Here is a 26,073-nt window from a genome sequence, read left to right on the forward strand (position 1 = left end):
GTTACGATCAATGAAATCCACAGTACTTGCAACTAGTGCTGATTTTATAAGAAGTTAAAGTAACCTCAAGAGTTAAGGTCAATAAAAAAACTAGTGAACTAGTCATCCCAATTCTAATTCAATGAATGAAAGCAAAGTACTTAGTGAATTTTAGTTAGTAAGTATGGCCAGTTACAACACAAGAATTATTCATTACTTATGGAAAAGATGAGAGAAACAATAGGCGAAGTTACTCAGGTGCACCAAGGGAAGCAAAACATATGGGTTTCTTAACAGTTGACTATTGCTCTTCACTGTGCCAAATGGAGGTTGGATTGCTACTCAAAAAATTAATCGGAATCAAACACCTAACATGCATTTTTCCCACCCATGCAAAAACAGTAACTATATAGAAAAGCACATCCTCACCACCACACAAAGTGATAGAAAAAAGCATCTATTGGCAAATTTTGCCTGAACCATTGGTAAAAATGACTAATAATCCATTTGTTAGTCTTCCACATTTGTTATCTTTTGAGGGTATAGATTACTATGTGTGACAAAAAGAGGTTTCTTTTCCAATCGCACATTAATTTATAAAAGTACTAATTTTATTACAACTTTCAGATCAAAGTCAAATTTATTATCAAAGTACGCATATGTCACCATAAACTATATTGAGATTCATTTTCTTGCAGGTATTTTCAGGAAAAAGAAAAACAGTAGAATTTCTATTAATTAACAATACACAAAGACTGACAAACAACCAATGTGCAAAAGAGAAATTTTGCTGAAAGAAATATACACTGCCTTGAAAAAGTATTCAGCCTCCACAACTATCTTCACATTAATGTTTCATTTTCTAAATTTAAAATATCTTGGAAGTAGGATTTGAGCTAATCTACCAAACATTGAGCATCATGTGAAATCAAAAGAAAAATTCCAAAACCGGTCAACGATTAAAACCCAAAATTGTGAGGCTGAAAAATTATTCATCCCCTTTATAATCACTAATCTAACTTCCCTCAGATGCAATAATCTGTATTATCATACCAACTCACCCAATTTGTTAATACAGAAAATTGGAAGATCACCTGTTTTCACTTGTCTCTGCAAGGTCCAACAGTATGGTAAATTTTCAACAGACTAAACCAAAATGAAGACAGAACTGCATTCAGGTCAGGGAAACGATAACAGAGAAACATAGATCTGAGGAAGGGTACAAGACTAACGTGAAAAGTGGAAAAGATATGAAACCTCAGCTATACTGCCGAGCTCAGGCTACCCCTCTAAATTTAGTCACTACAGAAGAAAAACACTTATAGGAGAGGCTACTGTGATGCCAACAATCATTCTGAGTGATCTGCAGAAGTTAGTGGCTGAAACTGAAGATGAAGTTCATGGCTTCACAATCGCCACAGCCTTGCAGAAAAGGGGTATTTATGGAAGAGTGGCAAGGAAGAATCCCTAGATTAAAAAAAACATATCCTTGCCTGTAAAGACTTCGCAAAGTGTCACTTAGAAAATACTATAAACATGCTAAAGAATGCTTTGTTGTTGGATGAGACTAAAATACAACTTCTGGCCTCAACACTAAGCAGTACCTGTAGCGCGAATCCAATACTGCATTTCAGCCAGGTAATACCACCCCTACCGTAAAGTATGGTGGAGGTAGCATCATGCTTTTCAGCACTAGGGACTGGAAATCTGGTCAGGATTGATGGGAAGATGAATGCTACTAAATGTAGAGATCCTCGATAAAAGCCCACCAGTCTCTGACAGAGACCTTTAACTAGGGAAGAAGTTTGTCCTTCAGCAGGACAATGACCCAAAGCACACTGCCAGAGCAGCTATGGAATGGCTTCAAATGAAGAAATTTGATGCCCGAGTGGCCCAGAGTCCTAAATTCAACCTGATCGAACATCTCTGGCAAGAGTTCACAACTGGGGTCCACCGCTGCTCCCCAACTAAGACTACTGGCTGTAATAGCTGCGAGAGATGGTTCAACTAAGTACTGAGCAAAGGGGGATGAATATTTCTGAACTGCTGACATTTCACTTCTTGATTTTTTTTTGTTTTTCATGCCTTGCAATTTCCCGTTTTTTTTTAAGCTCCACTGTGACCTGGGGGGGGGCAGGGGGCGGTAAAGAAGAGAAGGAGCATGTGATTCACAAATAATATTCTCAATTCAAAATCCCTGTAATACTCACTTATATGAACAAAGGGTTGAGCGCTGAATACTTTTTACAAGGCACTGTAATACTGGTAACGTAACTTGTACAGTCTTTAATAGTGAGTCTGCAATTTGTGGAATAAGTTCAGAGATAAGGTGAGTGAAGTTTTCTACGTTGATTCAGGAGCATGGTGATTAAAGGAAAATAACAATGGTGAGGGACCCAAGGACCCTGCCTTCTTTCCCGATGGCAGCAGCAGCAAGAAGAGTGTATGGCCTGGACGATGGGGATTCATGATGATGGATGCTGCTTTCTTATGATGGTACTCCTTGTAAATGTGCACAATGGTGGGGAGGGCTTTGTCTCTAAACCTTTTCCATGCATGGGCACTAGAGTTTCCATACTAGGCGACTCCAGTTATTCATAAGGGATATTCTTTGATATTTTTTTTCTCCCCCCCCTCCTCTGCCTCATCATGGGACTATTTACAACGGCCAATTAACCTACTAAACATATGTCTTTGGACAGTAGGAGGAAACTGGAACACCTGAAAGAAACCCAAGCAGTCACTGGGAGAACGTACAAACTCCTTTCAAGCTGCTACTCTTAAAAACCAGTACTGTTTGATGATTTGGAGATACATATTAGATATACTATGGTCCTGGCACTAATATCTATTGCTTAACTAACTTGCAGAGATCTTTGATAATAGATGGGGATCTACTTAATCAGGAGACAACTGATGGCCACTCATGGTACAGACATCCATCTTGAATTACTCAAATTGTTAAAAACAACTGAAGGTATCAAGTCATCTTGTTTTAATAATACTCATTGCTTGAGACTGTTTGCACTACATAGTGGCTGCCCATTTAAATTCAGCCATCAAGTTCCATTTAGCTACTGTGATCTCCAGTTATTACGAACAATGCGAAATTGCTTGGTACCGTTTGTCCTGGAACATCTTCAATAAATATGGAATGCTACCAAATTTGTAGCAGGTGGCGTTACAGCAAGGTTACAGACATTTACAACAGCTTTCAACCATATTTTTGTTAACAAAAGTAAGATGATTCTATCCATTGAAAATCTCTTGTAGTTGGCTTATTTATGCTTTTTGCCTTCAGTATTTTTAGCCATACAGAATTATGCAGATAGCAGGGAACTTTTCCCAATCGAGAGGCGACTATAACCAGAGAGCACAGAGTTAAGGTGATGGGTGAACTTTAGAGATCTTAGGAAAAATAAATTGAAATGAGGGTGGCTGCAACCTGGAACGTATTGATTGCATGAATGATAGAGGCAACTACTCTCACCAGATTTAAGTAGTATTTGGATGAGAGCTTGAGTCACTAAGAAACAGATGGATACAGATTAAGTGCTAGTAAATAGAAGATGATTTCATGTTTTGTGGAAAAGTGGGGGAATAAAAGGCCTATTTCTGGAATCTATTACCTGATTTACAAATGCTCTTTGAAAAGTGAGATTACAAAGCAGTGCACTGTACTTAAGTATGCAAGTACAATAGTTGTCTCAGAAGACAAAAGAGAATGTTGATGCTTACACTAAGAGCACTTGCCTTAAACCATATCTTAAGACAGTTTGTTTGTTAAAAGGCTAACAAAAGAATGATGTCTTCACCACTTTGATCCCAATGATATATCTATTCATTGAAAGTCTCTTGCATTTGATCTCTATGTTACTAACTTAAAATGTTGCAGAGGCAAAGGTGAAAGTTAACATTTCGGGTCAAGACATCAGGACTTAGGAGTTGTCATGACACATACCTAGATAAGTGCAGATAAAAACAAACTTTCAGTCATATGACAGACATGAAAGAATGAAACATTTTTAAATGCAGGGAGGCATTTAGTATAAGGAAATCACATGAAACATGGAAGCGCTCTTTTGAATTTTAAGCTTGGTTAAAGTTATGAACGCTGAAGGCCGAAGGGAGATATGAGAGAGGTTTATAAGATTATGAGAAGCAAAGAGAATAGACAGAGAGTATCTGTTTTCCAGTGTTAAAATGTCTAATACCAGAGAGTATGCATTGAAGTTGAGGGGGAAGGTTCAAGGGGGATGTGAGGGGTAAGGAGAAGATGGCAACGCGCCACGCGTGCACAACCCTTCGATGAAAAATGATATTGTATCTGTTAAATAGGGGCCGTGGACAATTCTGATTTGATGGAGAATGGACGTGAAAGCACAGAGGAACATCTGGAGAAATTTCTGAAACACCTGTTCGCTGCTGTCGTTACTGTGTGGTCGTGAATCTTTCGGAGGGTAGCCTCAAAATCCCCGGCCTTGCCTGTTTTTGGCGACCGAGAAGGAGGTCGAATCATTCGGATAGAGATGGCGCTCACTACTTGGTATTGGAGAGCTGATCAGAGCTCGAAGTTTTCGGATGACTCAGAGTCGGACCGTGGTCGGCATGGCAGGGAGAGTTTTTCTTCCTTCTCCCGTCTGCGTGAGATGTGGGACATTTGAGAAACTTTGAACTTTACTGTGCTCACGAACTTCTTCATCAGATTATGGTATTGTTACATTGTTTGTAACTATATGTTATAATTATGTGGTTTTGTCAGTTTTTTCAGTCTTGGTTTGTCCTGTGTTTTGTGATATCACACCGGAGGAAATAATGTATCATTTCTTAATGCATGCATTACTAAATGACAATAAAAGAGGACTACATGTCTTCATAATCATAAAAGTTTTTCTTATTAACTCAGAGTCATGGACTGTTCTGCCTGTGATGGTGATAGAGGCACATACATTAGTGACTTTTAACAGACGCTTAGACAGACACATGAATGCAAAGAAAATGGAGGGATATGGACATGGTGTAGGTAGGAGGGATTAGTGTTTGGGTGTTTTTGATTTGCTTTTTAGCTGGTTTGGCACAACATTGTGGGCCAAATGGCCTGTGCCTGTGCTGTACTGTTCTAGTTCCACGTTCCAAAGAAAGCTAATGCATTACGATGACTTAATCAAGCGGTGCCACACATCGATGACGAACAAGGTCCTCTTGGGCTTACAGTGCTGGAGACAAGATACAGGCACTAACATCTGCCCTGTAACACACCTGTAACAGCTGTCAACTGATAAAGAAATACTGGAATTGTAACATTCTTTTCCAGCCATGTTATATTCCTCCTGTCACGTGGAGTACCACAGTGCATAAAAGCAAAGTCAAATTTGCTACATAAGCCTATATTACCTGCGAACTTCCATGTGAGATATTTGAGGAATGTTGTCGCTGCATCTGTGCTAACTGCTGCCTTTGCATCTGAACAAGTTGTTGTTGATGGGTGTGGTACTGTTCTTCCGTTATGCCACCTGTTAAGTAAATATCTTAATATTATGGTCTAATAATATTAGTTGAAAGCTAAAATAACCTTTTACATATATTTTGTAAAGCTAGCTAACGAATGAGCAGAAAAAAATTCAGAAGTTCAGAAAAAAACATTAGCCTACATGGTGGACCTGAGATAACTTTTACTTCTTTTATTCCCCCCTTGCTGGTTGACCATTCTGTACCTCTGAAGTGAATTATATGTATTCTTGCTTGCATTTATATCATGAAACATAAGGATTACAATCAATGAAAAGAGAAAAATATCACATACTTTCAAATTTGAGCATTACAACCAACTAATCGGATGCCATTATTAAGCTAAAAGAAGTAATAAATCATAAAACAGTTACAATAATACCCAAATCTCAAAGCATCTCTGTTATAACAAAAACCTCACAAGCTACTTCATTGTAGAAACACCATTAAATAGAAACAAAAATGCAGCAAGTCAGATAGTGAGTTACTTGGGATCAGCAAACACGGCAATAATAAATGAAAATGAACCACTTGCTTACCAGATATCCTATTCCTGCTGGTGATCATGCTACTTGATGATAAAATAGAAGACATTGGAATTCTCCTTTTATTCACATTCGGTCCTAACGTTTTGGAAGTACAGCGATTATCACTGTCCTGAAGCTGGGTTAATCGAGGCTGGAAGTGCCGTAATCGGCAAGCTTTAATATTGCTTAGTATCTCACTAAGTGACAGTCTATTTGTAAAGTCCTTATTGGAAGAAATGGTCCATGAGTCATCAGATGTAAAAGCAGCTGGGGAGCACGGAGATGACAGCATTTCTGGGTCAATTTGCCGTAAAATGTGATCATGATCTGTGGATAAGCGATCTAGCAAAAACCTTAAAGGAAAAGACAGCTTGCTTACATTTCCACTGTTGATACAATCACAACATGGGCAAAGAACAATGCTAGATTGGTTGCATTTTATTCTCACAGGCTTGAATTTAGCACTCCCGATGAATTCTGACTTTCTTTAGACTTTTCATAGACCGAGTTCCACTGCATTTTGTAATAGGAACTTCAAAATTTTATCTCATTAACAGAACCTTTGAAAATCTGTTTTTTTTAAATTTCTCCCCTAAGCACAACATAGCACCACTGTCACCTTAAAATAAGTCAGCATTACTTTTGTCATAATATAAACTGGAACATAGAAGGCCAAGAGGAAAACTTAACTGAACTGCAAATTATGATGGAGCAAGACAGAACAAAATAAGAGACTGAAAAAGAGGCAGAGATTTAATGTAATTGGAAGGATCAGAGAAATAAAAAAATAGATTTTTACCCAGAAGATAGAAAGTAAGTAGGATTAGAATAGTAAGTAGTTGATGACAAGCATCGACATGGGCCTGTTTCTGTGTTTTATGATTATGATGACAAGGGTGATAAGAGACAGAAACCAGCAACATATTTAAAAGATGTTTGAATCTGCACTTGAAAAGTCATGATCAAGTGTTAGGTGGGATTATGTAAAAGTGCACTTTTATACCTGGCATGAACACATTGAGCTGAATGGCCTTTTTTAACACTGCAAGTTGTCATTGAATATAACACAACCAAATTTTAAGCAGTACTAACTACGCAATTTATAATGCATCTGATTTTCTTTTAATAATTACATTAATTTATAATTACACAGATGAGAAAACTCATGCACAGGACTATAATCGTACGCAAATTGAACAAGCAACAGTCTTACTACAGCAATTTCAGAGGTGTCATTTCAACCTACCACAAGCTGGTAAGCATGAAAATATTTTCTATGCACTGTAGTTTATATTTAACTGCTGTCCAAGCTTAAGATCAGCCACAGTGACTGTTAGTCACAACCAATCTGACCTAACAAAATCTGTTTTAAAGCAGACGAGGAGCAGTCAAGTCCTAGTGCATAAAACAGACCACCTCTCTGTGGCACTTCAATAACAAAGCAGGCAGGAAAATTTAGAATGGTAGATTTGAGGGAAGGGTCCAGAATTAAGGATAAAATTTTAAGAGGGGGCAAAATCATTGAAGATGCTGATGGACTGACAGCCAATTAGGGCAGCAAATACAAGCTGGGCAAATAATAATTCATATGCTAGAAAATGGGGATTTTTTTGGATGAATTTAGTAATTAATTGAAAGCAAATGATGGGAGAATGGGCAATAAGGCAATGAAATGACCAAAGGTAACTAAACCATGGCCAAGGTACTCAGCAAAAAAATGGGATCGAGTCAAGAATAGGGATGGATGATGTTCATCAAATAGGTGGTTCTGCTCAGGGTTAAAATGGGACATAGAAGCCATAACTTTACTTAATGGAATTCTACACTGTAGCGCACTATGCTATATTTGTCTCAGAAGTGCTACTGCTGATTGCAGAAAAGGAGCAAATAACTTTTTAAAAATCAAAGCAAAAATAGCTTAAGTTTTCAGCACTGCTTAGTATACTTTTCAAAAGGCAGCAAGGTGCAAAACAAAACAGGGCACTGGGTACCAAATCTGTTTCTACACAAGTCTAAAATTACATGTATTATAAACAGCAATACAACAAATAATCAGGTCAAATATTTCCACCATTTTCTGTAATTACTCAGATTTCCTCCATCTATAGTGCTTTTATTATTAAGTATTGTGATATTTCATCAAAAGTTCTTCTATATTAAAAGTTTAAATAAAACTATTGCCATTCTGAGACCTCATAATAAATGATCAGCATTACACAAATGAGTTTCTTTTGTTGAACTATATTACAAAGATACTAAATGAATAATTCTCTGGCACAATTAAGCACTTCGCTGTTGTCCATAAAAGTGTTTGCTTACCTTCCCCCACGGCCTATGCGCCTCCGTGCTAAACCTATGCACCTTCTTGGAACGGTGAGTGTTGTCAAGCAGTATCTATAACGCGACTCACTTAACCCAGCTGGTTCTGCAGTCTGACATGGACTGGAACTCATCTGATCCAAATGAGGCTAGAATAGGCCAAAAGTTATGTAAAAATGAGGAAATCTGTAAATATTAATTATTTTACCCTATTCCCTCATTTTGTTGAGCATCCTTGAGGTAGAGTTACCATGGTGATGGAGAGGTTGCAAGGGAGGTTCACTAGGTTGGTATAATTGAAATGCTACGTAACACTTCAGTTATACTGGAAAGGCCCGTCTGTTTTCCTGGAGCAGAGTTGGTTAAAAGGGGATAAAACAGATATATAAATTTATGAGGGGTACAAATACGGCAGACAGTAGTATTTCCCCATATCAGAGGTATGATGCCTATAAAGTGTATTCAACTCCCTTAGAAAAGTTTTTATGTTTCATTGTTTTACAATAGTGAATCACAGTGGATTTAATTTGGCTTTTTTGGACACTGATCAACAGAAAAATAATCTTTTGCAACAAAGTGAAAACAAATCTCTACAAAAGTCATCTAAATTAATTACAAGTATAAAACACAAAATAATTGATTGCATAAGTATACACACACCCTTCAAGTCAGTCTTTAATAGATACACCTTTTGCAGCTATTACAGCCTTGAGTCTGTGTGGATAGGTCTCCATCAGTTTTGCACATCTGGACACTGCAATTTTTCCCCATTGCTCTTTACAAAATTGCTCATGCTCTGTCAGACTGCATGGGGATCATGAGCGAAAAGTTCTTTTTAAGTCCAGCCACAAATTCTCAATTGATTTAAGGTCTGGACTCTGACTTGGCCACTCCAGGACATTAACTTTGTTGTTTTTAAGCCATTCCTATGTAGCTTTGGTTTTAATGCTTCGGGTCATGTCTTGTTGGAAAACAGATTTTCTCCCAACTGGCAGTCTCTTGCAGACTACATCAGGTTTTCCTCCAGTACTTCGCTGCATTCATTTTACCCTCTACCTTCACAAGCCTTCCAGGGCCTGCTGCAGTGAAGCATCCCCATAACATTGTGCAGCCACCACCATGCTTCACGGTAAAGATGGTGATTTTGATTATGTGCGGTGTTTGACTTACGCCAAATTTAGCGTTTAGTCTGATAGCCAAAAAGCTCAAATTTGGTTTCATTAGACCACAGAACCTCATCAAACCTTCTTTGAGCTTACTTCAGTCTCCCACATGCCTTCTGGCAAACTCTAGTCAGATTTCACGCGAGTTCCCCCCCCCCCCCCACAAACAGTGGTTTTCTCTTTGCCATTCCCCCATAAATCTGCAACTAGTGAAGCATCCGGGCAATAGCTGTTCTTTGCGCAGTTTCTCCCATTTCAGCCACTGAAGCTTGTAACTCCTCCAGAGTTGTCATAGGATTCTTGGTGGTCTCCCTCACTAGTCCCCTTCTTGCATGGTGACTCAGTTTTTGAGGACCGTCTATTCTAGGCAGATTTACAGCTGTGCCATATTCTTCCCATTTCTTGATGATTGACTTAACTGTACACCAAGGGATATTCAGTGAGTTCGAAATGTTCTTGTATTTATTCCCTGACTTATGCTTTTCAATAACCTTTTCGTGGAGTTGCTTGAAGTGTTCTTTTGTCTTCATGGTGTAGTTTTTGACTCACCAGCAGTTGGACCTTCCAAATACCAGTGTATTTTTACTGCAATCAATTGAAACAGCTTCACTGCACACAGGTGATCTCCATCTAACTAATTATGTGACTGCTAAAGCAACTGACTGCACCAGTATGATTTGGTATGTCACTAATGAATTCTGTGTTTCATATTTGTAATTAATTTAGATCATTTTGTAGAGATCTGTTCTCACTTTGACAGTAAAGTCTTTCTGTTGATCAGTATCAGAGAAAGCCAAATTAAATCCACTGTGATTCAATGTTGTAAAACATTAAAACATGAAAACTTCTGGGGGTGGCGGTGGGGGGGCAGGTGCTGAACACTTTTTATAGGCACTGAAAGATATAGATTTAGGGTAAGAGGCAAGCTATTTAGAAGGGATCTGAGGAGTACTTTTACTAACCAGAGAGTGATACGTACTTGGAATGCACTCTCAGAGTAGTGAAAAGAGCTGCTGACAGCATCTAAGAAGAGTTAAAACAAGGCTGCTATGGGCCAAACGCTGGAAGTTGGGATTCATACTACATGCCCAGCAGCATGGACATGGAGGGCTGAATGGCCAGCTTCCATGCAGTATGAATTTATACACATTCAATAACACAGGCTCAAGTACTTCTCCACATTCATCGGAGTAACTGAATCCAGGAGAATGCCGAGCAACAATCTGCAAAACCTCAGTTATTTCAAAGTTTGAGAAAATATGGGTGTCAATTTGGCTCTACTAAGTTCCTCAAGCATTGCTAATGTTAAAAGGTCATTCTTTTTCCAGCACCCTTTGGCATTTTAGTTTATAAATAAAAGCAGGCAGAAAAACAATACTTTTGTCTGAAATTCTCTTCTGTCATTCAAAAACACAGAACTCAAATTGGTAAAAGTTACCTGAAACAGCTATTTCTTCAGCCCCAATTCTGTATTTTTGTTAGTTTCTTAATTATGCATACACCCAACCCTCTAAAAGAATCAAATTTGAAAACGAGAATACAGCAGCTCTACTGAGATTTAATTACTTTCATATTTAAAAAGAAATGAGAATATGTATTGAAACAATTTCTTAAAAAAACTTGTGGCATTTCAAATTCTTTTTCCCTTCAACCCATTGTTGAAGAAAAAATGCATTTAACACTTAAATATTAGGTAAACTAAGATGGAGCCATAGGCAAACTATTCCTGCATGCAACCTGATGCACTTTGCTAAAAGAAGACTTGGGAAACAGAGAACTATCATGATTGGTCGAACACAAGGTCCAAATCAGCAGTACACCTGACTGTTGAACTTGTTTAAAAGCTGAGCAATAATCTGCATGCACCATTCATTCAACGCCTCAGTTTTATGCCATGGAAGACTCATTCAGTCATGAGGAAATATATCACATATACAAAATTCCCCAAAAAAAAATCTGATTTAACAAAGCGCATTTGGAGATTTTGTTTCACATACTTACAAAATTGAAATAACTGAGACAACAGATAAAAATACACAACTTTTGAAAGCTTTGCTTTAAACTCAGAAGTTGCATATGAGACAATTACTTACAGCATAGTACTGGCAACCAGCTTTCCTCTTGAAAGCAAAAAGCCCATCAGGGTCACTGTCTTCCTCAGTCTCTGATACTGGAGAAGGAACCTGTCAAAAACAAAATATGTCAATACTTAAGTTAGCATCATTATGTGTCAAGTTATGTGTGTAGAAATTAATTCCGTTAATAGATTCAACTTGCAAATTTCCTTGTCTGAAACTAAAGTGCTGCAAATTGACAGCTTCAAGACATAGCATATTATCATTATTCCCTTATAATCATGGCACAATCAGACATAGGAACAGAATTGGGCCATTTGAGTCTGCTTCGCCATTTGATCATGGCGGAACAGAAATTCATAATCTTATTAATGTGGTTTTTAAGTTACTGGAAAGGAAAACAAATGTGTGTGTCAGCTGCGGAGTGAGAAGCAGACATTTGAACACACTGTATGCTGTTCTGGTCACCACATTAAAGAACATGGTTATATGGGAGTTCACGTGACAGGACTGAAACTTGTCTATAAATAAACGTAGAATGCACAACACAGAAACAGGTCCTTCAATCTCTGTTATCTGTATTGACTATGATGCCAATCAAAACTAATCCCACCTTTCTGCATGGGGTCAGCATCGCTCCATTACCTGCCTGTTCATGTATCCATTTAAACCACTTTCCTTGATGCTTAACACTGTAAAAAAACCATCAATTCTAAAAATTATAGATACAAGCAAAGTTAACATTATCCCACTCCTGATTTAAAACAGGTTGTAAAGCTCAGAGCAGAACATCATCTCAATCCTATTTCGAACTAACTGTCATCTTGCTTACTAAAGATTTTCTGTACCTGGGTGTAAGACTCTTCATCAGAACTGAGAAAGTCATACTGCTTAATATCCCTCTTTAAGGGTGGTTGTGATTCTGTGCTAGGCTGATGGTGTAGAACAATACACTCTGAAGCTTTATGTTTCTTCTTCACATATTTCTTCTTTACACGAACAGCGTCAGTAACTTCCTCTTTAAGTGTCATCAGATGTGGTGCCTGCTGCTTTAAAGGAAACATGGCAAAACTAAATTAAGCAAGTTATTTCCATGTACTGTATACACGTTAAATGTAAACTACAGCAGTTGTTTATTAAAATACTGCATTCATGTTATCTTTAACCACAGAAATATTATGATGGAAGACTTTTTAATTAACAGTCTAGAACTAATATTATTTCCTTTTTTTACACAATAGTCATACAGCCCTTTTGCCCAAGCCGATCAAGTGTTTTGAAAGGTTGAAATACTGAAGAAATTAGAGAAACCAATTTTGGCAAGGATATTATACAAGTAATCTGGTATTGTCTTAAAGACACAAAAGAAGTACTTTTGTTAAAAATGTTTTTGCCAAGAATAAGTCAGAAAATCTTAAGATGCCAAAAAACTTTGAAAACTGGAAACATTATAGTTGGTGCACTTATAAAGCAACTTACGCTTAGTTAACAATGGTGTGAGCAGTTCAGGTGAAACAATTCGCAGCAACAAAAATATTTCATCAAGAGCTGAACCCAGAATACAAATGTGAATATTCAAATGGATGGCTACAAAGGTTTAAAGGTAGGCAAAGCATTTCATTACATAGTGCGTGCGGAAAAAAAATGATGACACTGAAGCCATGGCAAAGTTCATTGATGAATTTTCAGTCAGTGATAATGAAAAATTTATCTCGAAAGTTTATCTCCAAGATGCGTGCATAATGCTGCTGATACAGTCTAGTATTAGCATTGCAAGTCACAAAAATCTTTTACACAAAATGTTCAGGCAGCTCAAACTGGGGTAAAGGATTCTCAGGATAGACTCAAATTTCTGCTGCACATACATGGGCAAGCTATTGTAAATCAGTAAAAATGTGTCCTCGAGGGCCTTTAAAAGAGCTAACAAGTGTGGATAACAATGAAATCATGCCTTGAATCATTTGAAAATTATTTTCAATTGGAAACTATTGACTTCAAGGTCAAGTTCAAATTCATTTATTGTCATTCAACTGTACACATGTATACCACCAAATGAAACAATGTTCCTCAGGTCCAAGGTGCAGAATACAATACATATAACTCACGCATTACACATACAAGTAATATTACCACAAATAAATTAACAAATGATAAGGTGCATACACAAGTTAAAAAGTAAATAGTACACTGCTACTTGCACTTCATATAGGATGAGAACTGTGTGGTGACAGGGAGTTCAGTAAACTTATGACCTGAGCAAGAAGCTGTTTCTAATGCTATGGACCTGGCAGTAGGGAATCACAAGATTGCTGGATGGATGGGAGAGATCACTGACAATGCTAATACCCTATGTACACCACTCATGATAACTATCTGTAAAGGGTGGAAGAGAGACCTCGATGACTCTCTCAGTAGACCACGCAATCCTGTGTAGGGTCTTGCAGTCAGATGCCTTGCAATCCACAGTGCAGAATACTTTGCTTCTACTCAGCCAACTCCAAAGCAAATCTTTTAGTTAAGGTAATGCTAGTAGGCTGTGCACTTCTGATTCAGCCCTTTGACCAGAGCATACTGCAGTTGCAGAAAAGTAAATACAAGGAGTTCATACATCATTTGTGTGTTGCAGTTAAAAATGAGAAGCCTGTTGTTTCATTCTTAAAGAAGTTAACCTAAAGGATGCCACCTGGTCACTTGTATCAACCTGGGATAAAGCTGAACAAAGAATGTTCCTGGTACATACTGTAACTAACCTTAATGCTTGAGGAAGAGAAAGGCAAAGATCCTAACCTCATTGGACTTAGAGCTTCTAGTAAAAAGAAAATTACTTGAGAATTGGTGGAGTATGCCAAAAGTATGAGTGACCCAAAGCGTTTTGAGGTGTGACAGAAGAAATTCTAGGAGTGGATGAATGTCAATGATGAAGTGCCAATTGCTTATCATCCTCTGATAAAGAGATTATGGAAGTGGTTCAGTAAGGTGAGGAGCAAGAAGAAAATGAACTAAGTTGGAAGAATTTCTATTGAAACCTGTATCTAATTGACTGAAACCTTAACTACAGGACTGGAACAAATTGGTCCGTACTACAAAACAAGAGATAATATCAGTTTTGTTGATTTTAACAAAATTAAAGAGAAAATACAGTACATAAAGCAAGCTACTTTGGAACAGTAGAGAAGACTTTCCTCCACCACCTCTTCTAATGATGTACAGGAATCTGATAACCCTGACACAATCTGAGTTTGCTTTAACCATCGGGAAAAAAGGAGGTTGATGTACGGCAGAATTAAAAGTAAATTTAGTTTTCTGTTTTAATCTTTTCAACAGCTTTAAAATCAAAGCTTTATTCTACCTTTTGGGTCAAAGCAGTTAATTGGAAAGTTTAGGGTTTAGGTGTATATTTACATAGAGAAGGAGTTACATTTACACAGAAAATTTCTGTGGTCTGGCATCGGTCAGGTCCTAAAGGTACTGGAACTGAAGTACATTTCATTTTTTTTTGGTACAGGTTGAAGAGCAGCCCAACTCTGAAAAAGGTAGTTAGGCCAATTATCCACTGTTTCCCAACAATCTGCTTAATTTTAAAATAATAACTGAACACATCCTTGCTGTGCTCTCACTAATTGGAAAATTACAAGTTGGTTCCAAGTTTTAAAATGTCCCATATTTTGGATATAGATTTGGTCAACAAAATATAAACAAAAAAGTTCAATACAAATATTTCAGTAGCAATTAATGCAAACTCAAATGCTGAATCCACAAGGAAATATTTGGTGAGGTTTTGTTTTTACCTTAACAATCTTGTTTTCTGGTGCTTTGTAATGATTGCCATTGTGAAGAGATGCTGGAGTGTTGGAGACTACCTTTTCTTGCTTGAAAGTCTTCAGCTCACTCATAACTTCTCCACCAAAGTCACCCATGTGGTACCTATTTAAACAGGATAACTTCAGCATCTCCTACCATTTTAAGTTGCTTTTGTGCAATAATCAACCAGTAAATCAGAATTCAAATCAGAAAGTGACTATGGCAACATTTATGTAACCATAATAAATTCTCATGATCATACCTCTTTTCAACCACACCCAGAGTAAGATGAAGCAAATCCCTTTTGGTTTTTTCCCGCCTTTTAATCATTTCTAGGATGGTAACTGCCCGACTGAACTCTCTACGCAGCTTCAACATTTTCTCATATGAAGCTTCATCATTTTTACGATTCTGCGAACAAATTAAAACCATTAGTTTTATACGAGCCATCACATTTTACCAGAAACAAAAGACAAACGTTTTCAATCATGTTTTTTCCATTCAATTATAATGCAATAATAAAAAAATCCCAATGAAACAAAAACTTAAAGTCACTTTGTACTCATTCTAGATGCTCCTTGAAATACTGTGACTGTACTTGCCTCTACCACTTTCTCAGGCAGTGCATTACAAATGCCAATCATTCCGTGTGAGAAAACAATTCCCCCCTTCAATGTTGCTTTAAACCTCCTAACCCTCACTTTATATCTATGCACTCTTGTTATATACTCCAACCAAAGGAAAAGATTCTTACAATCTATTCTAATAATTCTGTATAACTCTTCAGCTGCCTCTTTTTGTACTATCCTTCAGACTCCTCTATTGCAGGAAAAAAACAAGCTACTGAAACTCTCCTTCCACCTGAAAAATTACAATCCAGGCAGCATTTTTGTGAATTGTCTCTGTGCCCTCTCAAATGCAATCACATCCTTCCAAAGATGTTGCACATACTACACCAGCTGTGGCCTAACCAGTGCTTTGGAATACTCCAGTAAGACAATTACATATGGATGCATAACGGTAGCTAGGCAAGACATCATCTACTTTCCATTCACGCAGGAACAGTCTTCACTTCCAAAGAAATCGGTAGTTTATGCTGCATGAATGAGTAACATAAAATGCTCACCTTCCTGGTCTGCATCTTCTCAGTTCTCCTCCGAAAGGCAACATATGGATCATTGTTAGTGGAACCATCTCTTTTCTCCTGTTTAACCCAGGGGATAAGAGAGGGTGCCCTACAGTTTTTGCGCTTCCTTGCCCAGTAATCATGGACTGCTTTTATTAGGTAATCATCTTCCTTCAAAAGCAGTTTGGCCTCTTGAATAGATACAAGCTGAAAAATAAGGTAATAAAAATAATTTAATGAATCTATTTGCAGAAATTGATGAGATTACAGTTTATGATTTCTTTACTTATCTATTGAAATAAATACAACTCTAAACTCTATGTCAATATTAATCTTCATATCGAGACACCTTCACGTTACCGTACCAATACATTTTAATTCCAACCACAAAGAATAGATTACCACAATACTCCCTCATTTTACAACTTTCACACCAGCCATCATCATGGCCTGCACATGTACAGTTTAGATGGTTTTAAAATAAGATTCATACATTTTAGAAAAAAGTTTAAATGAATCAAATTATTTTACTTAACTTAAAAGTTGCTGGTGAACGCAGCAGGCCAGGCAGCATCTCTAGGAAGAGGTGCAGTCGACGTTTCAGGCCGAGACCCTTCGTCAGGACTAACTGAAGGAAGAGTGAGTAAGGGATTTGAAAGTTGGAGGGGGAGGGGGAGATCCAAAATGATAGGAGAAGACAGGAGGGGGAGGGATGGAGCCAAGAGCTGGACAAGTGATAGGCAAAAGGGATACGAGAGGATCATGGGACAGGAGGTCCGGGAAGAAAGACGGGGGGGGGGGGGACCCAGAGGATGGGCAAGGGGTATATTCAGAGGGACAGAGGGAGAAAAAGGAGAGTGAGAGAAAGAATGTGTGTATAAAAATAAGTAACAGATGGGGTACGAGGGGGAGGTGGGGCTTTAGCGGAAGTTAGAGAAGTCGATGTTCATGCCATCAGGTTGGAGGCTACCCAGACGAATATAAGGTGTTGTTCCTCCAACCTGAGTGTGGTTTCATCTTTACAGTAGAGGAGGCCGTGGACAGACATGTCAGAATGGGACCCCTTGCCCATCCTCTGGGTCCCCCCCCGCCACTCGTCTTTCTTCCCGGACCTCCTGTCCCATGATCCTCTAGTATCCCTTTTGCCTATCACCTGTCCAGCTCTTGGCTCCATCCCTCCCCCTCCTGTCTTCTCCTATCATTTTGGATCTCCCCCTCCCCCTCCAACTTTCAAATCCCTTACTCACTCTTCCTTCAGTTAGTCCTGATGAAGGGTCTCGGCCTGAAACGTCGACGGCACCTCTTCCTAGAGATGTTGCCTGACCTGCTGCGTTCACCAGCAACTTTTATGTGTGTTGCTTGAATTTCCAGCATCTGCAGAATTCCTGTTGTTTGCATTTTACTTAACTTGATCATTTCAACCATCTGATATTTGACACATGTAGGTTATTACTGGTCTCATTTTGCAACACAGATCAAGTTTTAAATTGGTAATAGAAAAGCCTTAGAATCAGGTTTAATATCACTGGCATATGTTATGAAATATGTTGTTCTGCAGCAGCAGTACATTGTAACACATAATAAAAACTATATATTACAAGTATATAAAAAAATCAAATTGAATAAGTAGTGCAAATAGAGAATGAAAATAAATACTGAGGTGTTCATGGGTTCATTATCCATTCAGAAATTTGATGGTGGCAGGGAAGAAACTGCTCCTGAAACATTGAATGTGTGTCTTCAGGCTTCTGTTCCTTCTCCTTGATGGTAATAATGAAAAGAGGGCACGTCCTGGCTGATGGGAGTCCATAAAGATGGATGCCACCTTTTTTGGGGCGCCACCTTTCGAAGATGTCCTGGATGCTAGTGCCCACGACGTAGCTCACAGAGTTTACACCTTATTGCACCTTTTTCCAATCCTGTGCAGTGGCTGTTCCATACCAGACAGAAATACCAATTAGAATGCTCACCATGGTACATTTGTAAAAATTTGCGAGTATCTTTCGTGACACACAAATTCTCCTCAAATTCCCCTCAAATTCCTAATGAAATATAGCCACTGCCGTTGTTTCTTTGTAATTGCATCAATATGTTGGGCCCAGGATAGATCTTCAGAGCTGCTGACATCCAGGAATGTGAAACTGCTCACCCTTTCCACTGCTGATCCCTTGATGAGGACTAGTGTGTTTCCTCAACTTCCCTTTCCCGAGGTCCACAATCAATTCCTTGGACTTACTGACAAGGATGTTGCTGTGACATCATCCAACCAGCTGATCTGTCTCGCTCTTGTGTGCCTTCTTGTCACCATCTGAAATTTTGCCAACAGTAGTTGTAATTGGCAAATTTATAGATGATGTTTGAGCTGTGTATAGCCACAATTGCAGGTGTGGAGATAGTAGAGCAGTGGGCTAAACACGCATCCTTGAGGCACGCCAGTATTGATTGCCAGCGAGATGTTATTTCCAATTCACACAGACTGTGGTCTCCTGGTGAGGAAGACAAGGACCCAGTTACAGAGGGAGATAGTGGTCCAGATTTTGGAACTTGTTGATTAGAACTGAGGGTATGACTATGTTGAACACTGAGCAATAATCAATAAACAGCAGCCTGACATAGGGAATTTTTTTACTATTGTCCCAATGATCCAAGGCCAAGTGGAGAGCCAGTGAGTTTGTATCCCCTGTAGACCTATTGTCTAAAGGCAAATTACAGCAGATAAAGATCCTTTCTTAGGCAGGAGTTGATTCTAGCCACAACTGACCTCTCAAACACTTCATCAGATTAGAATTGAATATCACTGGACAATAGTCATTAAAGCAACTCACCCTGCCCTTCTTGGACACTGGTATGAATTGCACCCTTATGAAGCAGGTGGGAATCTCTGTCTGCAGCAGTGAGAGATTGAAGTTACCCCTGAACATTCCCGCCAGTTGGTTGGCACAGGTTTTCAGAGCCCTACCAGATATGCCATCTGGGATGATACCTTGTGAGGATTCTTGAAAGATGTCCTGATGTAGGTCTCCAAGACAGATCATAGGGTCACCAGATGCTGCTGGGATTTGTTAAAGTGTAGTTTTATTCCCCCTTTCAAAGCGTGCATAAAAGGCATTGAGCTCAGCTGGGAGTGAAGCATCACAGCCGTTCATGGTGTTAGGTTTCACTTTGGTAGAAAGTAATGCCCTGCAAATCCTGCCAGAGCTGACATGAACCAACTCTGACTCTAATGTCAACTGGAATCCTTTCTCCCCACTCTCCACCATAGGTTGTACCTGGACTTTTTGTATAGTTCTGGATCACCAGTCTTGAATGTCACTGTTCTAACCTTTAGCAGACTGAAAATCTCCTGGTTCATTCAAGGCTTTTGGTTTGGGTATGCCTGGTACGTTCCTGACGGCAGACACTCATCCACATGGGTCTTGATGAAATCAGGACAACTGTGGAGTATTCATTCATGCCCAAAGATGAATCTCTGAATATTGCCCAGTCCACCGACTAAAGCAATCTTGTAAGCTCTCCTCCACCTCCCCTGACCATACTCTGCTGGTCCTCACCAGTGGTGCTGCAGTCTTTAGTCTCTGCCTCTACGTTAAGAGAAGTACAGCCTGGTGATGAGACTTTCCAAAATGTGGGTGTGGGATGGCACGGTAAGCGCTCCTGATGGTGCTACAACAATGGTAATTGTGTTGGCTCCTCTGGTTTGGTGGTAGTTTCTTTGGAGGACTTCTTCAAGCTGGCCTGGTTGAAATCTCCCAGAAAAATCACAGTGCACAGATGATTACGTTGCTCAGCTCCTCCAGTACCTGTCTGATGTTGGCCTGAGATGGAATGTACACCACTACCGGTATGATGGCATGTGGGCCATGAAGCCTGCCAGTGTGGCTTTAACTGTTTATTCACTAGCATCACAAAACGCACTCTCCAAGAATTGCTTAACAGGGCACAGCAGGAAATTCTAGATTTCTAAAAGAATAGCTAGAAATGGTATAAATACAGATGGAGCAAGTGGCAGGACATACTGAGAAATCATACAGCTGCCAGGTATGGCACTAAATAATTTAAAATTAAGATAACAATACAAAATCTGTACCATTACTCAATAATAAATGATGCAGCGCTGTACCTGATTTCCACTAGCCTTTTCCAATCGGTCAAACATTTCTTCAAACTGTAATGGTTTAATCTCTACTTTTCTATTCAGACGATTGAATAAGATCTCATCTTCAGAATCCATGTCATAATCAGGTTGTTCACTATCTAAATTAATAGCTAGAAAAATGATTTTTTTAAATCTTCAAATCTAAAAATATTTTTAAACCAATTTAAGACATTTAACAAGACACAAAATTTGCTAAGAATTACACAAACTCGCTAAATTTTGTAATATTTACATTAAAACCTCTCCTTATATTTAAAGGCCAGGATATAATCAATGGACTACATTGACTCCAATGGACTACAAGAAGGGACGGAGGCAGAAGAAAGGAAACTATAGGCCCAATAGTCTGGCCTCAGTGGCCGGAGTCGATTATTAAGGATGACCTTTCAAAGTACTAGGAAGCACATGATAAAATAGGCCACAGGTATGGTGACCTCAAGGGAAAATCTTGCCCGACGGATCTATTGGAATTCTTTGAAGAAGTCACAAGCAAGGGGAAAATTGGCTGATGTTATATACTTGGATTTTCAGAAGGCCATTGACAAGGTGCCACACAAGGTCAAGTGCCCATAGTATTACAGGAAAGATTTTACCATGGATTAATCAGTGGCTGACTGGCAAGAGACAAAGAGTTGGAATAAGGAGAGCCTTTTCTGACTGACTGCTGGTGACTAGTGGGCCAATACTTTTTACATTATATGGATAAAAGAATTGATAGCTTTGTTGCAAAGTTTGCAGGCGTTATGAAGATAGCTGGAGGGGCAAGTAGTTTTGAGGAAGTAGGCTACAGAGAAACTTATGACAACGCAGGAGAATGGGCAAAAAATAGCAGATGGAATAGTGCTGGGAAGTGTATGGTCATGCACTTTGGTAGAAGAAATTATAGAGTTGACTATTTTCTAAATGGAGAGAAAATACAAAACACCGAGGTGCAAAGGGACTTGGGAGTCCTTGTGGAGGATTTCCCAAAAGTTAATTTGAATATGTGGTGAGGAAGGCAAATGCAAGGTTAGCATTCATTTCAAGAGGACAGGAATATAAAAGAAAGAATGTAATGTTGAAACTTTATAAAGCACTATTGAGGCCTCACTTGGGAGTATTGTGAGCAGATTTGGGGCCCTTATCTTGGAAAGGATGTGTTGAAACTGGAAAAGGTTCAAAGGAGGTCACGAAAATGATTCCATGATTGAATGGTTTGTCATGTGAAGAGCCTCTGATTCACTAGAATTCAGAAGAATGAGGAGTGACCTCATTGAAGCCTATTGAATGGTGAAAGACTTTGATAGAGTGGATGCAGTGAGGACGTTTCCTGTGGTGGGAGAGTCTAGGACCAGAGGAGACCGCCTCAGAATAGAAGAGAGACCTTTTAGAACGAAGATGAGAAGGAATTTCTTTAGCCAGAGGGTGGTATATCTGTGGAATTCTTTGCCACAGTCTTCATGTATATTTAAGGCAGCGGTTGATAGATTCTTGTCTGGTCAGGGCATGAAGGGATACAGGGAGAAGGCCAGAAACTGGGGCTGTGAGGAAAATTGGATCAACCGTGATGAAATGGTGGAACAGACTCAATGGGCCAAATGGCCTAATTCTGCTCCTGTATCTTATGGTTTTATGGACTAAGCTAAACCATATCTCTTCCAGTTTTACATTTTTAAATTTCACTGCACTGATTCCTTCTAAAACCAGATATGCAAACATATCTACTGCAGATTGTTAAAATCTTGGGAGTATCATATGACATACCCACAATTACATGTTTGAATCTATATTCTAGTGAGGGGCTAAAATAACACGAAATTTTAAGGAACTGCAAACACCTCACTCTAAGCTTTGCTACAGTACAGTTAGAAAAATTAAAATAAAATATGAAGCACATTAATGAATACTTCCAATGACAAATATAATCATGAACTTGAAAAGTTTAAAATGTGATATAATTTTAAAGCATACAAATATATTCTTTACCATCACACTGAATGTTACATAAAATTGTGATCACAGAAAACAATACCTCTCGTATATCAAAATCAGATCTTAACTGTTCTAGAGCTTCAAAACACTAATGGTGAGGATGATTTGTCAATCATTAAATATGATTACGACTTACGTTGAATATGAATGAGTTGCTTAGGAACCTTGAATTCACCCCTGTATAGACGATCATAGTAAGAGACATTACTCTCTGCTTCAGGCACTGGAATAACCATATTCTCCCTTTTTTCTCTGAAGACCTGCTGGGCTGAAATTGCTCTCTGCAAATGATGTTCCTAAGGAAAAAAAGTAAATTATTTTATAGCAAGGAAAAGAAATGCAGGGTTACCCAAAAAATGAGTAGCACAAAACTGTAAAATTATAAATCCTTAGCGTATTGCAATGTTGCAGAATTCTAGTAGGCAATGACAAATGGCATTTCCTAGCTACGAAAGAAGAGTAGAGAAAAAAACTCATATCCTATTGTCCTTAAAGTGTATACACATCCACATGCAGACATCTGGAGTGATGAAGATTTGGAATTATTGTAATAACCTATTTTAGAACAGCTAGATAAATTATGGGCACATTCCTAGAAAGCAGGCTTAACAGTCACAAAATAATTATGCAGCCTTTGTAAATGCATCGCAGCGCAAATCACCTTCAGGAAGAGGAAGAAGAAAATTGGATTTTCCGATATGTACGCAATACAAGAAAAGTTTGGGAAATGGAGGCAAACACTTAAGTAGCATTCCAGTACAATTCAGCCTGCAATGGACATGAATGCTATCAATTTCATTCAAGACAATCAAATCATTCATTATTACCATTCTCTCAAGACAAAATCAAGTTTATGCACAAGCTGCCTTCTCACCTTCTGGTGCACATAGATAAAAATGTAGCAGAGCTGAAGTTCCAAAGAATGGAAAAGGCTCTGAAATACTGTCGACAACAGAGCTGAAGCTTATTACAAAGCAGACATAAAGTCCTTCAGTTACCTCTTTCTGTTTAGTCTCTGCTTGATTTGTATGGGGTCGATTGTACAGAAAACTGGATCAGGACCAACTAATGAAGAGAGTAGTGGGGTATGAAGCACTTTGAATACAAGTCTAAAAATGCCCAATTGTACAAGACTTCTGGTTGACTGTCAAAGACAGAATACAGCATGGGTTGAGTCACATCACTGATGAGAATGTGGCAAAAGGGTCAGTTATGATCGCTGAAGAGAGCACAAGTGAATGGGCCTTCCTTTTAAAACACTTGGCAGAGGTGGAGGCAAAATGAAGTGGTATTTGCTGTACAAACAAAAAGTAAGTAACTCATCTGCAGTGAAAACAAGGACCACCTCATGGGCATACATAAAAGATGTCTCACATTATTTAAATCAGCACGTGAAAGATTCCCCCCCCAACAACAACAATAGCACGTATATCTAGAAATTAGATTATTTACTTAAGTACTTCAATGTTATTAGTGGGACTTCACTCTGCAAAATCTAGGCTGTTGTCTGAGGTACCACTTACATTACCTCAGTGATAATACTTTAAAGCTACTTAATTCTCCAAAGCTTTTTGAAGCATCTTACTATTATATCTTTACCTTTCAACCCTATTGCAAATCTTATCCAAGAGCTTTGCTGTACAATGTAAATCCAATGAAACTGATATAGCAAAGTCAAAAAAATGCCAAAGTCGGATGAAATTTGCTGCTTCATTTTGCAGGTGGGAGCTGTAGCTATGTAATTAGTGAATGTTATTCCAGTGATATTTAATTTGGTAGATATTTACAAGTCACTGGGAGTCCTCACAATAACTATTCCCCACAATGTCACACCACTCTTTTCCAACTTCAGAAAACTGCATTGTATCTAATTCAATCAGCATCTTTGCTTATGGCAGCAATTTGATAAACAGGATAATTTTAAAAGGGAGTCTAAATTAGTGGGTTTCAACTGTACCTGAAATTTGAAAGGTGTTTCCTAGCTCGTGTGCTGTGAAGGGATTGGCTTGAAAGCAGCTCATAAGCACCAGAGCACCAAAAGGTCCCACATAATTGTCTTTTATAATATAAACTGAGCAGCCCTGTAAAATGGGAAGTAAACAGGCAAAGTGAATGATTACAAGGTGGCAGCCCAAATATGTGAGGTAAAAGTTTTGCATCTAATGCACATCCATAGCATCCCACTTTCTAAAGTCAGATATTCACAAATCTACACCAACCTTTACCTCAAGGTAAAGCTTTTTAATACTTTGTTGACAAGAGAGGTTACACAAATGTTATTCTTTATCATTCAAGTGCGCGTTTTCTAGTGCTACCACAGAATACGATATTACAAAAATGTCTAACAAAGGTTTTCCTGGGGCACTTGGGGTCTTAGAACCCCCACCTTACTCTTGAATATAAAGGATTTCTCTTTACAGAAGCAGAATGGGGCAAGAGAAAGAGATGGGGGGGAGGGAAGAAGAAAAGATGAAGAATGTTTTTTATAAAAAGGGAGAGAGATTGAAATTCAATTAAAGCCCATGATTCTAATCATCTAGATACCATCTTAGCATATCACCTTTACATAATGAGACATTGCCGGGAATTATACAAACACAGCTAATTATATTTTGTTATTCATTTTCAAAAATATGGCTTAAAACCATGAAAAAACTAAGTTTTGCCTTGCATACAATCACACAGCTACATTGTGGAATTTGCAGATTATACACTGCTCCTGCAAAACTACATCCAAAGCAAATGGCAAAAAGAAAATCTCAATTACTTAAGCACTTATTCCACTATCACCAAAACAAAATTAAGTTGCCAATTTTTATGATGTGCATAGATGGTGCGCATGAAACCATTCTAAATTAATCTATAGTACGGACCAGACGATGTTAATCTGGTCTCCACATCTGGATCAACTACCTGCAGTCTCGCCACTTTTTAACTACCTAGTCTTGATGAAGAAAATGCAATTTGCTGACCTGAAGCATTCTGGATGGCGGTAGCACCCCGGCAGCATTCTGATTGTGCCCAACCTCACATTGCTGCTCTGAGAACTGAGCGGCTAAAAGCAGCAGCAACGTTAGCCAGCTGTAAAATTCTGAGGGATTTTTCATGAACAGTAAATTTAATGAAGTCATATTGAAATCTGTGTAAGTATTTAAACAAAATTTAAAACATTAAGGTGAGGCAAAATAAGTTGAGAACAGTCCTCATCAAAATAGGGGTTTCAGTCATGAGCCAGGCCAAATATATTGGTAAGTTCGAGGTCACACATTTGACTTGCATAAAATTCTCAGATTTGTTGCTAGCAAAACCAATTAAGCCTGACCTATTATTTTCTCTTGTATGCCCAGTCCTTTGCACATACAATTAATGTTCAAAAATGTTTCCCATTTGAGTAAGTTTTCAAAAAGAATCAATTTCTTGCAATGTAGAAATGAAGTATTTTGCTTTC

At 38.5% G+C, this 26,073-nt stretch overlaps 1 protein-coding gene across 3 annotated transcripts in view; it reads right to left on the minus strand.

Moving 5' to 3' along the window:
* epc2 (enhancer of polycomb homolog 2 (Drosophila)) overlaps positions 1 to 26,073 on the minus strand; it is a 58,071-nt gene that overhangs the window by 11,006 nt on the left and 20,992 nt on the right. The window contains exons 2-12 of one of the 3 annotated variants that reach the window (XM_063048592.1): positions 24,583 to 24,706; positions 22,762 to 22,921; positions 20,619 to 20,764; positions 16,499 to 16,705; positions 15,635 to 15,783; positions 15,360 to 15,495; positions 12,420 to 12,620; positions 11,590 to 11,679; positions 8,334 to 8,482; positions 6,027 to 6,367; positions 5,374 to 5,492 (exon numbers count right to left, since the gene is read on the minus strand). In XM_063048592.1, coding sequence (XP_062904662.1) covers positions 5,374 to 5,492; positions 6,027 to 6,367; positions 8,334 to 8,482; positions 11,590 to 11,679; positions 12,420 to 12,620; positions 15,360 to 15,495; positions 15,635 to 15,783; positions 16,499 to 16,705; positions 20,619 to 20,764; positions 22,762 to 22,861 — 1,638 coding nt within the window. In that variant the 5' untranslated portion in view covers positions 22,862 to 22,921; positions 24,583 to 24,706. The remainder of the gene's footprint in view (positions 1 to 5,373; positions 5,493 to 6,026; positions 6,368 to 8,333; positions 8,483 to 11,589; positions 11,680 to 12,419; positions 12,621 to 15,359; positions 15,496 to 15,634; positions 15,784 to 16,498; positions 16,706 to 20,618; positions 20,765 to 22,761; positions 22,922 to 24,582; positions 24,707 to 26,073) is intronic. The other 2 variants (XM_063048591.1, XM_063048590.1) reach the window with 2 other exon arrangements.

Source organism: Mobula hypostoma, chromosome 5, assembly GCF_963921235.1.
Source record: "Mobula hypostoma chromosome 5, sMobHyp1.1, whole genome shotgun sequence".
Lineage (NCBI taxonomy): Eukaryota > Metazoa > Chordata > Chondrichthyes > Myliobatiformes > Myliobatidae > Mobula > Mobula hypostoma.